Source organism: Monodelphis domestica, chromosome 5, assembly GCF_027887165.1.
Source record: "Monodelphis domestica isolate mMonDom1 chromosome 5, mMonDom1.pri, whole genome shotgun sequence".
NCBI classification, from domain to species: domain Eukaryota; kingdom Metazoa; phylum Chordata; class Mammalia; order Didelphimorphia; family Didelphidae; genus Monodelphis; species Monodelphis domestica.
This window is the reverse complement of record NC_077231.1, coordinates 122,421,063-122,435,350: the sequence shown is the minus strand read 5'-3', so window position 1 is coordinate 122,435,350 and position 14,288 is coordinate 122,421,063. Positions and strand designations below refer to the sequence as shown.

Here is a 14,288-nt window from a genome sequence, read left to right as displayed (position 1 = left end):
TTCAATCTGACACATATTGGCTGTGTTACTCTGGGCAAATCACTTCATCTCTCAGTTTTCCAGGCAACTCTCCAAGAATATAAATTTCAGAGAAGTTGCTGATTGCATTGTTAGATGAAGTTTCCTCATGCAGACTTTCCTTATACTATCCACACACAAAAATGCAGTGTAAGGCATATAATCTTTAACCCATATCTCTAATCTCCATAGATTAAAAAGTAGGCATATGGGTTGATAGCAGTTGATGCCCTGGAGGTCAACTGTTTTTGATAATAAAACTGCTTGCGACTTTTTTCTATTTGTTGAGTAGCTTTCCTTCTTTCTTGAAAATCAATACTGATGACTAACAGGGTGTTGAGATCTCTGATAAGTAAGGAGATAGTAGAAGAACCTAGTTCCTTTAATAAATTCACATCACCTGGCCCAGATAAACTAACTTAGATCTTAAAAGAACTGGCAGATGTGATTGTTGAGCCACTAGAAGTGATATTTGAAAGATCATAGAAAATGGAAAGGGTCCCAGCTTTCAAGAAATGGAAAACAAAAGAGTCTGTCTACCAACTTTAGGTCAGTGAGCTTGACTTCAATTCCTGGGAAAATACTAGAGCAGATCATTAAAAAGGTAACTAGTGAACATCTTTATAGGGAAATAGTGAGTATAAAAAGTCCATATAGGAGCATCTAGGTAATTCAGTGGATTGATAGCCAGCCTACAGATGGAAAGTCCTAAGTTCAAATATGTCCTCAGACACCTCCAAGCTATGTGACTTTGGACAAGTCACAACCCCATTGCCTAGCCCTTACCACTCTTCTACCTTGAAACCAATATACAGTATTGATGCTAAGATAAAAGTTAAGTGCTTTTTAAAAATAATTTTTCATAAAAAAAGAGTCAGTATGAATTCATCAAGATTAGGTCACATCAGGGCAATGTATAGAGAGTCAGACCTGGAGACAGGAGGTCCTGGGTTCAAATCTGTCCTCAGACACTTCCTAGTTGTGTGATCCTGGGCAAATCACCCAAACTGCCTAGCCCTTATTCCTCTTCTGCCTTGGAATAGAAAGAAGGTCAGGTTTTGAAAAAAGAATAGTTCAAAGCATGGAAACTTCATTTCCCTTTTTAATTGTACAATTAAACTAATAAAGAAGGGAATACTGTGGATGTAGCTTACCAAGATGTTTATCAAAACTTTTTCCAAACTATCTCTAACAATTCTTGTAAAGGTGGAAAGACATAGATTAGATTATTTCAAAGTTGAATGGATGGCTGGATTCAAAGAGTAGCTGTTAATAGTGCAATATCAACATGGCAACAAGTATCTAGTATGGTACCTCTTTGACCTGTGCTGTATAACATTATTATCCATGACTTGGATACAGGAATAACTGGTAGGTGCACTCATCAGCTTTGCTGAGATAACAATCAATAATGGAATCAGAGTCTAAAAGCTTGATCTTGATAAGCTAGGGCATGAGACTGAATCTAATAAGATAAAAATGTAATGGGAATAAATATAACATTGTACACTTGGGCCAAAAAAAATCAGTTCCACAAGTATATGATAGGGAGGCATGGATAGATAGGAATTGTTTTGAAAAAAAGCAGAGGGTTTTAGTAGATTGCAAGTTTGATATGAGTCAGCAATGGGAAGTAGCAGCAGAAAAAAAATTAATACAATTTAGCTTCCAAGAATAAGAAAGTGATAGTTCCACTGTGTTCTGCCCTTGTCAAAGCTGATCTGGAATATTGTAATCAGTCCTGGACACCATGCTTTAAGATGGAAATTGATACACTGGAGAGTTTACAGTAGAGGGCAATTAGGATAGTGAAGGGACTTGGGTCCATGGCATATAAGAGTTGGTGGAAGACACTGGGCATGTTTAACCTAAAGAAGCAAAGAAAGAGGGAGAACATGAAAACTGCCTTCAAATGTCTGAAGAGTTGTCCTGTGGAGAAGGGATTAGGTTTGTTCTGTTTAGCAGAAGCAATGAATGAAAGTTGCCAATAGGCAGGTTTAGGCTCGAGGTCAAGAAAAACTTCCTAATAATTAAAGCTGTCCAAAAATGGAATGGGTATCTCTAGGAGTGGTGAGTTTCTCAAAAGTGGTGGGTTTCCCACCCTCTCTCCTTGGAGGTCTTTAAGCAGAAGCTGGATGACCATTGGTCAGGCATGTATGAGAGGAGATTCCTTTCACATATGGATTGAATTAAGTGGCCACTTGAGGCCCTTTCCAACTCTTAAATTTTGTGATTCCATGATTTGTCAAGTAAGAGATCATTTGTAACTTTGGAAATAAAATAATATTTGTTCCAGGTTATGAGAATCAAATAAAAATGTATGTGAAAACACTTTATATTGTAATAAGGGTTAGGTAAATGTTAATGTAAGCCAGTAGAGTCAAACTCAAGTAGAAAGGAGGGCCATTCAACTGCAAAAGGCTTATTGACTTGATCTGTGTTCAATTGCATTTTCATTTAATTTTGTCAAATAGTTCATAATTACATTTTAATCTGATAAGGCTAGAATGCTGCTGCTGCTAGCTCTGATTTGACATCTTGTGATTTTTAGATTCTCTCTATCTTGCTTGGTCTAGCACCCAGTAATGTGCACACCCACATTACACGGGCATGTGCTAGCAAATGACAAATCAGAAACAGTGGACAGACCCCTGGGCTTTCCTAAGTCAAGCTAAGCAATCATTGGTACAGATAAGACACAGGAAAGTGTTGTAAAACCATCTATATAAGGCACGTCACTTCCTCTCTCTCTCTCTCATTTCCCCAGAGAGGCAACTCTGGCTGGCAGCATGCTAAGCGTTTTTGGTGTGGTGGCAGCTATTTGTCTGGGTTTGCAATGAGTTTGCCCTTGAGCTGATTCAGGCTCAGGCATCTTGGCTGAGCCCTTTTGGAGTTCAGGCTGATTCCTTCCTCCTTCACCCTCCAAAACCTTACTTTCTAGATCCCCTAATCTTCCCGCCCAATACAAGCCAGGCAGGAGAAATCCTTCACCCTTTCCTTCTCCCTTCTTCTTAGTTTCTTTCCACCATATCAATTAAATCACCATAAATGTCCAGCTGACTTGAGTATTTTATTATTTTGGATTTTCCCTGATGACCAATTAAATTTAGATTTTAAGTCACAACGCTAAAATTATCTTTATAATCTCCAATGTTAATAAAACCAACACCAAAATCCAACTGAACTCAGGTTTATCCCAAAGACTAGTTTTGGTCCTAGAAAACAGAATGAAACACATTTCTTTCCTCTCTGTAGATATTTGTAGGACTCTGGGAATAGCATGTTGGAAATTCAGTCAAATATAATCTCTTTTCTAGTTTGGGTCTTTATTCAATAAACATTATTGGTGACTTTAGTTCATATATCATAGTCATTGTCAGTCAGCCCCCTGAAACTCAGTAAGCACCCTCCTAGAGTAAAATTAACCAACAGAGTGAGTGTTGAGAATAAGGGAGCTAAAGAGAGTAGGGGGAGGATTGGGGAATATAATCCAGACTGAAAGAGTATTATAGTCTTCAATCCTCACTCTGCCTCCATTCTCAACACTTAGCCTCTTTATCTCTAGAACGGGCAATACCAATAATAATAGTATCCCTTCCTCTGTATCTAGGGGTATTTAAAATGGGTTTATGTTCACATACCCCAAGTAAAGGTCACCCTGATCCATTATGGACATTCCTCCTACAACATTCAGCTGTGCCTCCCCCAAATCCCCTGTCTTTTTTTTTTTAAACCCATACCTTCTGTCTTAGAATCAATACTGAGTATTGGGTCTGAGGCAGAAGAGTGGTAAGAGCTAGGCAATGGGGTTAAGTGATTTGCCCAAGATCACACTTTTAGTAAGTGTCTGAGGCCAGATTTGAACCCAGGATATCCCATATCCAGAACTGGCTCTATATCCATTCAGCCACCTACCTGCCCCTACATTTACTATCTTCTTCATTCCATTGGTCCTGACTTCTAACTATCTCACAGTCATACTATTGAGAGAGAACATAAGGCAAATGACAGTTTACTTCTTTCAGAAGGTAAAATGCTACCTGTACCTGTACCAAGTATAAAAAAAAAGGAAGAGAGAAAAAGTAAACCTTTTCCCAATTCAATCCCCATGTTTTCAAACTCGTGCCCCAAGGCACCCAAGACCTACACTCTGCCAGTGAATCTCTGAGTCTCCCCGGTGGAAGCCACCTTCCACTTCACAGGCTGATGGTAGGCACTTCCCACAGCATTCACCTTCCTGAGAGACATAGGTGAAGCCCTAGAGAGAAAAGGAAAAAGGAGATGTTAACAAGAGGAATAAAAGTAGCAACCCAGTATTCTCACCAATCAAGAAGCTCCTTAAATGCCTGACATATGCCAAACTATGCTAGATGTTGGAGAGACAAAGACAAAAGCAAAATGGTCCTTTGCCCTCAAGAAGCTCACATTCTATCAGGCAGAGTGGCATGTGATTATATAAGCAATTTCAAAATACATACAATGTCAGTGTTTTTCATTTATACTTAGATCTGTGGAAGCTAAAGGTTTACAAAGAAAATCCTGGATGGCAGCCATCAGCATCTTTACTATCCTCAAGGTCCACCTACCTGAACATGAGGCTGGACCATGCAACCTTCAACTTCCCTTCCAATTCTAAGATGCTGCCCCTAAATCACAACAGTAACTTCATCTCCCTCCCATTCAACTGAATTTGTCTTCATTCATCAACGATCTTCACATTAAAAATTACAATGTTGATTTAAAGATAAATCAGTTGTTGTACTGCTTACTTCAATTAGGGTTATTAGGGTCTTGGTTACCCTAGGTGCCAAAATCACTAGTTGCAGGTCTGCCTTGTATCCTCAAATATACTGTGCCCATTAGTACCTCTTAGTGCTCCCAACACTGACAATTCTCACCAACACTGAGAATACTAGATCCCTCTTCTTTTCTTACTCAAATTTAGCATATTCTTTACAAAAAAAAAAAAAAACCTTACCTTCCATCTTAGAATCAATGCTGTGTATTGTTCCAAGAGAGAAGAGCAATAAGGGCTAGGCAAATGGGAGTTGCATGACTTGCCCAGGGTCGCAAAGCTAAGAAATGTCTGAATTCAAACCCAGGACCTCCTGTCTCTAGGGCTGGCTCTCAAGCCACTTAGCCACCTGCCTGCCCCTTAATCTCATCTCAAATACCACTTACTGCCTGAAACTTTCTCTAATCATCTTAACCCATAGCATTATTCCCCTCCTATTAGTTCCCACATTTAATATCAATGTCATTCATTTGATATCTATCATATAAATCCCTTGGGTTTCAGGACACCTTTTGGTTCCTTTCATCCCATAGACTGCAACTTCTCTGAGGACAGGGAGTATGTCCTATACTCCTCTAAATCCTCCATTAATACTTAGCATTGGGCATTATTTACATGGGGTTCTCAATAAATGACTGGTAGTTTGACTTGAATGAATAGAACATGCAGACAATCGAACAAAAATAAGTAAATGATTACCCAGAACTATGGATAATGATTTTCACCATATGCAAGTGTTAAGGAGGGACTAGTAAGTAAAGGGGAATTGGCAGAGCTTCACATTCAGATAAGATAATTTGATTGTGGGAAAGCCAGAAAATCTGAGTTGGAAAGGAGCTCAAAAGTCATCCTGTCCAACCTGTATTTAAAGCATTCAATTTCTATGAAATAAGCTCAACAAAAAGTTTCCAGCTCGCTACTTGAAGAATACCAAAGACAGGAAACTCACTACCTTATTTCCCTTTGGAACAAAGACATCCAATTGTCAGGAAACACTCCTCCCTATAACTCTTACCCATTGCTGGCTCTTTTCTCAATGGGGCCAACCAGAGCAAGTTTTCCACATTCTAGGTCTTCAAACTTAAAAGTATCATGTCACCCCATAAGTTTTCTCTTCCAAAGGGCTAAATACCACAGACATTTTGGTTTTGTGAGGGGAGGAAAAGAAATGAGTTCTCACCCCAAGTTATACCTTAAGCTCAGCAACATTAGCCCAGTAATGGGTCTTAGGTGTCCCAGCCCGTGAATGCAAACTATATACTGTTCTCTGATCTCAGGTGAGAAAGCTAAGCAGTGCCTGCCGCACAGACCCTGGGGAAGAGCTGGACTCCTTCATTAGCGTCAGCAACATGAGGAGCTGAACCTGAGACCAGGGTTAAAATATTAAGGAAGCTCTCAGTGCCACCTTTCATAAGGGCATGGCTTAGAGAAAGGTGAGAAAACATCAAGCCAATCTCTTCCTCCAGAGAGCCAACCCGTTTAGAGATCTATAGAGCCCATTCTTCAATAAGAACGAAGTGGCCTGGTCTTTATTTTTGTCTATTTGTCTGATGACCTAGCATCCCAGGTGTTTATGTGACCTCCCTTTCCAGACTTATTGAGCATCACTCCACTTCAGGAACTCTATTGTATGACTATACTGCCCATTCGAGATCCTTTAACACAAGATATTCCATCTCCCTCCATTCCCATCTCACTTCTGGCTTTTAGATTCCCTAACCTCCTTCACAGCTCAGCTCAAGTGCCACCATCTACGTGAGGTCTTTCCTGAACTCCCCAAGTTCTAGGACCTCTGCTCTGAAATTACCTTGGATTTCTTTCTGCTAATCACACTTCTCTGCCCTAATAAAATGTCAGCTTTTTGAGGACCTGACACAGCACATCATAGGTGATTAATAAATGCTTGTTGGATGGCCTTTTTAGTGATTATTGATTGGTTGGTTATATTAGGATTATTCAATTTTGCTGAGGAAATGTATTCTGATATCTGCCCCTAAAAGTACAAAATGATACATACCATTAAAGACCATAAGATCATGGAGTTAGAGGTAGAAGGGATCTAATCTGATCCTCTTATTTTACCAAGAAGGAAACTGAGGCTTAGGGTGGTGATATTAAGGAGATTTTAAGTGAACTACTGAAGGTCACATATATCATAAGGTAAGGGGCAGGATTTGAAGCCAGATCCTCTGCCTCCATGCTTTTTTTTTTTAATGCTGAACCATACTGTCTCAGTTACTTAAGCAATGACGTCTTTGTGTATGTCAGAAGCCAAGGAAGAAGGACCCAGAGCTATGCCTGGTCTCAGAGCAAAGTCCTCACGAGGGAGTGAGCAGCCACAGATGTTCAGAGGTACGTGCATGCAGGATACATTCTGATCTCCCAATACTCCCCCAGCCTTGGGACTATCTGAGAAATTACCCATTATACTTCATGTTAATGTGCCATCCTCTGGAGGAGTTCGTGAGCTCAAGAGATCTTACCGAACTGCACTACATCTCCTTGGGACCAACTCTCATCCTCATTCATGCCACATGGGGAAAAGGAGGCAGAGAACGGGACCATGATTTACCCAAGGTGGAGAAGGCCTTAACCTTTTTGGAGCTATGGCATCAGATCACATAGAACCTTAGAGCTGGAAGGGATGTCAGTGCTCAGCTAAACCAATCCCTTCATTTTACAAATGGGTCCATATAGATCACCTTCACCTTGGAGAATAGAGCAAAATAACTCAATACAAGTGCTCTCCAAGGCACTGAACAAAACAAGAGCAGCTCTTTGTTGGGCTAAGTGCAAGAATCACCCTTGTCTGGCCTAGGGTGGCCCCTTTTTCCTCTCCCCAATGGCACAGTGCTGTTGTCACCCACCTCCCCACTGTTATCCTTATTAGTAACATTTATAAAAACAACCACAATGTGTACATAGCTCCTGTTATCCACTACTCCTTTCATAATATTATTATAAAATCTTACATAATAACTTATTTTAAACCATTTTCCCTAATAGTTTCTCTTCCTTGGGATTTCTAAATAACAGATTTGACTCAAAATGGGGTCTCCCAAATATTGACTTAAAGGCCTTGGGACTGGAAGAGCCTCTATATTCTCATTGCACTTTCTATGTGTCAGGTGTTAGAGAAAAGACAAAAATTAAATAGTCACTGATGTCAAAGTGTTGGGGAGTGAGGAGATGGAGGGACTAGGACAGGGAGTGCCTAGGAGGGAAAAAAGCTGCCTGGAATGGAAACAGAAAAGGGAGTGTTCCCAGATTTTTCCAGCCTTTCCATTTCATTCTGAACTAGTTGAGGTTTATGCTTAAACTTCAATATTTCAGCAGATCCATGATTTCAGAGGGATAACTTTTATCACCACTGGATAGATCTCAACCCCTTTGCACCTTAGCAGATGATTTCTATGAGCTTCCAAGGCCAAAAATTATCAACTAGCAAATACATTTGAATGCCTTTAGGATATCTTTTTTTTCCTTTTAAACTCTTACCTTCTATCTTAGAATCAATTCTATGTATTGGTTCCAAGGGAGAAAATGTTAAATAAATAAAAAGGACTAGGCAATGGGGTTTAAGTGATTTGTCCTAGGTCTTACAGCTAAGAAGTGTCTAAGGCCAAATTTGAACCCAGAACCTCCTTGATCTCTATCCACTGAGCCACCTAGCTGCCTCCACCTATCAGAGATCTTATTCTGGATGTCCCTTAGACACCTTAAGCCCAATGTGTCCCAAGTCAAACTCATCATCTTTCCTTCCAATCCCTACCTCCTTCCTAACATGGCTATTCCTTTCTCCTCTCATGTTCTAGATACAATCTATTGCCCACATCTGTTGATTCTTTCTAACATCCCTCACCCAGCACAGTGATGGGCAGATAGTAGGCACTGAATAAATGTTTATTAACTGACTGATGAGAGTCTGCTCTGAATCTGCCTAGTCTGGTCTTCAGACACCAAATACACAGTCTATTGTGGAACATGCCCAGGAAGCCTCTTCAGCTTGATAATATCTGCCAGAGTTTATCAACTCCCCAAGGTAGCCTCTGAGAAGTTAGTCACATCCAAAGCCCCAGCAGAGTAGAACTTTAGTTCAAGGAGAATCTGATTCAAAATTTGAATGATGGTTTACATAGTGCTGAATACAATGGAATTTCTTTCCCTGATCTGGTTGCTTTTTGCCTAGCTACTGTCCATTTCCCAGTCTTAGTCTTAGCTCCTCAAGCTTTTTATGTCCCTCTCTCACTGCCCAGCACATCACGTTATCCTTCTAATGGCTGGTGTCAAAAAAGATGCTGAGGAGAAAGCTAGGTGACTCAGTGGATAGGGAGTGGAGTCAAGCCTGGAGATGGAAGGTTCTAGGTTCAAATCTGACCTCAGATACTTCCTAACTGGGTGACCCAGGGCAGGTCACTTAACTCTTGTTGTCTAGCTTTTACCACTCTTCTATCTTAGAATTAATACATAGTATTAATTATTAGACAGAAGGTAAGGGTTTTTTAAAAAATGATGCTTAACTCAGAAAATGTATATGGTGTTCAGTACAAGGATTTTTTTCTCCCCTCTTAGAGTCTTCTCTTTATAAGGGTTTCCTTCCCCAGCCCAAAGGCACCCACCTGGCACCTTACTTACCTGCTGACAGCTCTCATCACAAGGCTTATCAGAACATTCAGTCACATGCAGACCCACAACAGCATCTTCCAGGTCAGTACAGGTACAAGTTTTGCAGCCTTCCTCCCAGAATTGCCCCACAGGGTAGACAGTGCCATGATGCACACAAACCTGGAGACATAAGGTTTCAACTTGTTTATACCTTGAATGAGCTAGAGGCAAGATGAAACAGTTTTAACCAATCAAGTTAGCTACATTTCAAAGGCAACAGACAGACCATTAGTCTGAGTTTCCAAAGAGAAAGTAAATGTCACACTTTCTGTGTCTCCCAAACTTCCTCCTGAAAAGGGCACATGAGTAACCCTACAGAGCTCTATGGGGTATGTTCACTGTGGTTTGTAAACTTTTTAGTGAAAGGAAGTCACGGCATAGTTGCTCTCCTCAAGGAGCTTAGAGACTAACTGGAGAGAAGGAATATGCATGTGAATCAGTTACAAAATATTCATTTCTTCATTTGGATGCAGTCAGACCACTCAACTCTAGGCACCACTTTGGGAAGGACATAGATAAATTGAAAATTATCCAAGGGAAGGCAAAACCAAGATGGCAGAAAGTCTTGGGTCTCTGTCATAGGAAGAACAGTGAGACTAGAAAAAATGAGACTCAGGGGAACATGATCATTCTCTTCAAGGATTTTTATCACTCAGCAACCACCATTGTGAAGATGATCCTCTCTGACCCTGACTAGCACAGTACACACACACACACACACACACACACACACACACACACACACACTCACTCACTCACTCACTCACTGCCATATGGAGGAGGGCTTAGACTTGTCCTGTCTGGCACCAGAGGACAGAACCAGGAGCAATGTAAAAATTCCACTGAGGTGAATTTCAACTTCATGTTAGGAAAACTTCCTCACAATTAGAGCTAACCATGGGTAAAATGGGCTGCCTAAGGAAGTCAGCATTTCCCTCATTGCAGGATGTAAGCTCCATGACTGTTTTTCAGATATATTCTCATAGAGATCAGATATAGGTTGAATTTCATGGTCACTGAGATCCCTTCCAATGTAAAATTCTGAGAGTTTGTCATTCAGTTATCCATCAAATTGTTAGAGCCTTACTATATGTGTATGATACTATGCTAGATACATATGAGGGTTACAGAGAAGAATGAGGCATATTCTCCTACTTAGTGAGTCCATGTGTCATAGGAAATAAACCTTCATTTAAGGAGTCAATAAAACCCAGATTCAAGTTCTGCCTCTGATAATTACTATGTGACCATGAATAGATCACTTAAGCTCTCTGAGATCAACAATTTCATCTATAAAATGAGGATGGTGGGTTCTATTTGTTCACTCATGTCTGACTCTGTGTGACCCCATTTGGGGGTTTTCTTGGCAAAGATACTAGAGTGGTTTGCCATTTCCTTCTCTAGTTCCTTTTATAGATGGAGGAAAATGAGACAAACAAGATGGAGTGACTTGCCTAGGGTCACCTGGCTAGTAAGTGTCAGAGTCCAAATTTGAACTCAGGAAGATGAATCTTCCTGACTCCAGACCCAGCACTCTCTCCATTGTGCCACCTAGATGCTCACATCATCTATAAATCACATAATGATACCCACATCTATAAATCACCAACTATTCCATCTATAAAATTAGGAAGTTGGACTAGATGATATCAGAAGTCCCTTCCAAATTCAGCACTCTAGTTCTTTTTTCTCTTTTCTCCAGGTTTTGACACTGAGAACATAATCAGAGATCTTGCGCTTCTTTTATGAAGCCTTACATATATCATCTGCCTCTTGCTTCTTCAATACATATTCCTACATTCTTTGGGCCAGGCCATTATCAAATGTGATCATGTAAATGAAGGACTTTTTAACTTTAAAATGCTCTACAAATGCAGGTATTATTATGTTTGACCAAAAGAAGGGCATGAGGAGAAGGACTGCCAAGTAGTGGGAAAGTTCCACCTGACTTCATTAAATTTCATTCCAATCTTTCTGTTGTTCTTTTTAACCAGAAGAGAAACATTTTGGCTAGAGAGGGGGGAAAGCAACTAGGGCAGCTGGGTCACATGGTGGATAGAGCACCAAGCTTGGAAATGGAAGGATCCAGATCTGGGCTCAGATACTTCCTAGTGATGTGATCCTGGGCAAGTTACTTAATCCCCATTGCCTAGCTCCTGACACTCTTCTGTCTTAGAATTAGTACTAAGACAGAAGGTAAGAAAAGGAACAAAAGTAACTGAGTCACTGCCTATAGTCTTCACTTGTCTCCTCTCCTTAGCTCCCTACTATTGGTCTTCCTGAAATCTCTAACCCACACTGGATGCAGGCATCTTAGTACAGTGATAAATCCTGGGTTCAAATGCTGCATCTCCTGCTTACTAGCTGTGTGATCATGGACAAGTCCCTAGGCATCCCTGGGTCTCTACTTCTCATCTTTAAAATTAGGAGATTGGAATAAGTGGCTTCCAGGTCCCTTTTAGCTCTGGGTCTATTATCCTGTATCTAGGCAATTTCATCCAATTATATAGTCACATAGTCCCATGTATCCAATTAATCCTTCCAAGTTCTCCTGTTGTCGATCAGATTTTGGTAGCATAATGTAGTAAAGAGCATCAGAATTGAAAGCAAGAGATGTGAGTTTGAATCCTGATTCTAGTCCTTATGGGCTGTGTTACTATAGACCAGTCAAACAACTTCTCTGAGCCTATTTTTTCATCTTCAGAACTAAGATATTAACACTTGCACTAGTTTTCTCACAGGGGAGTTGTGAGGTAAATTCTTCAGAAATCTTTTTTTTAACCCTTATCTAAGACAGAAGAGATACAAGGGTTGGCAGTTGGGGTTAAGTGACTTGCCCAGAGTCACATAGCTAGAATATGTTTGAGGACAGATTTGAACCCAGGTTCCCCCAACTCCAGGCTTAGTGTTCTATCCACTACCTAGCTGTCCTTATTTCTTTGTAAATCTTAATGTAGGGATAAGGAAAGGGACTGGAGCTGTGATTTCAATGGTTTAGGGGACTCCCAGGTGAAGAAACTCTCTCTGCCAGTGCAGATCAGCACCTTCTCTGCAACCTGTAGTCTTATTGTAGAGTTGCCTAGATCATAGAGAAGTTGATTGGGTTTCCCAAAATCACACAGTTAACATGTGTTAGAGGCAGGACTTGAGCTCAGGTCTTCCTAGCTTCAATGACAAGACCCTATGCACTCTGTCTTGCTGTTTCTAAATCTTAATGTAGTATCTAAATAAGTTGTTATTTTTTATATTGGGCTACTTGTTCCTGAATTTCAAGCAGGATAACTAGTTGGTCATCTGGTCTGAAGAGCAGGACATTTTTTCTCAAAAATGGTTACATTTCAGAGAGTCTGTGGACGTGGATAGGAAATATATGATAGTTTTATTTTCACTAACTTCTAGCTGGAATTTGGCTTTTCCCTTAATTATAAATAAGCAACAAACATTGTTCTAAGAAGAGATCCATAGTAGGCTTGTGATCAAAAAAAATGTCAAGGACCTTGACTACAGGGGGAATTCACAATGAGCTAAGGCAAACCACTCCATTACTACCAAGTTCTTCATTCTACTGAGCTGCAATCTTCTGTTCTAGAACTTCTCTGCATTGGCCCTCTCGGGCCACACAAAATGAGCGCTCTCCTCTCTCCTCCACAAAACAGTCAGCAAAATAGTGGATGACAACCTAGGATGGCTGTGATGAAGGTGAGGTTCCCCTAGCAAAAGAAAATGCCTACATTGTTAGGACTACTCTTAATATAATCCATAAAAATTCTCCTTTATGATATTGTTGGTCAACCTTCTTTTTCAAAGAAACCCATTGACATCACAGGAATGTCACTGACTTGTTGATGAATTGGATTGGAGTGAGACAGAGTCATCATTTGAACTCAGGTACTCCTAACTCTGGCCCAGCTGTGCCACATAGCTGTCTCTTATTGTCTATATTGCACTAGGTTATTAAGCATTTTTAAATCTAGTACAATATGGACAATAAATGAGTTCTACTTCTTTGTCATTGGGCAGCTAGGGAGCACAGTGAATAAAGTGCCAGGCCTGGAGTCAGAAAGACTTCTTTCCCTGGCGGGGTGACCCTGGGCAAATCTCAACTCTCTTTTCCTCTGTTTCTTCATCTATAAAAGGAGCTGGAGAAGGAAATGACAAACCACCTTTGCCAAGAAAACTCCAAATGAGGTTCTAACAAGTCAGAAACTACTCAAAAATAACAACAACTTCTTTGTGTCTCCAACAGGAGGGTGCTTTGCACATGGCAGGCACTCAGTAATTAACAGATGAAGGAATAAATCAATTGTTTTCTAACTGGTCCATGTGCTTACCTCTTTGACTAGGCTTTAATTTCCTTGGACAAGGACCCTCTCTTCAACTTATTCTGTGTCTCCCACAAGAACACAGAAGTACTTGGATTCACTGACCTTCTTTTTAAGGTAGGGACAGAACCCAAAGATCCTGATTATATGATATTGTCAATTTAGAGACCAATGAATCAGACCAGGAAAAACAGATTCTGGGCATTAGGAACACAAAAGCTGCAGATACCTTACCTTGTCAGGGATACAGGTGGTACTGATACAGCCACAGTCATTAGTGATAGAGGAAGACAGGTAGCCCAGGGGGCAGCTCACAGTGGAATTGAAACAGCTGCAAGCACACTCATACTCGGTGCAACACTGAGTCTTCCGGGGAGTCAATGTCCGGTGTGGAGGGCATGAAGGGATAGGATCATTTCTACACTCCTCCTTGTTGCAGGCTGAAAGGATGGACACACGGGGGAAATGCCACTGGGGTCATCCTCTAA

At 40.6% G+C, this 14,288-nt stretch overlaps 1 protein-coding gene across 2 annotated transcripts in view; it reads right to left on the bottom strand.

Annotated features, from left to right (window-relative positions):
* VWF (von Willebrand factor) overlaps positions 1-14,288 on the bottom strand; it is a 229,350-nt gene that overhangs the window by 19,396 nt on the left and 195,666 nt on the right. For both annotated transcript variants that reach the window (XM_056797289.1, NM_001246274.1), the window contains 3 exon segments: positions 14,035-14,240; positions 9,449-9,598; positions 4,166-4,276 (listed from right to left, as the gene is read on the bottom strand). In XM_056797289.1, coding sequence (XP_056653267.1) covers positions 4,166-4,276; positions 9,449-9,598; positions 14,035-14,240 — 467 coding nt within the window.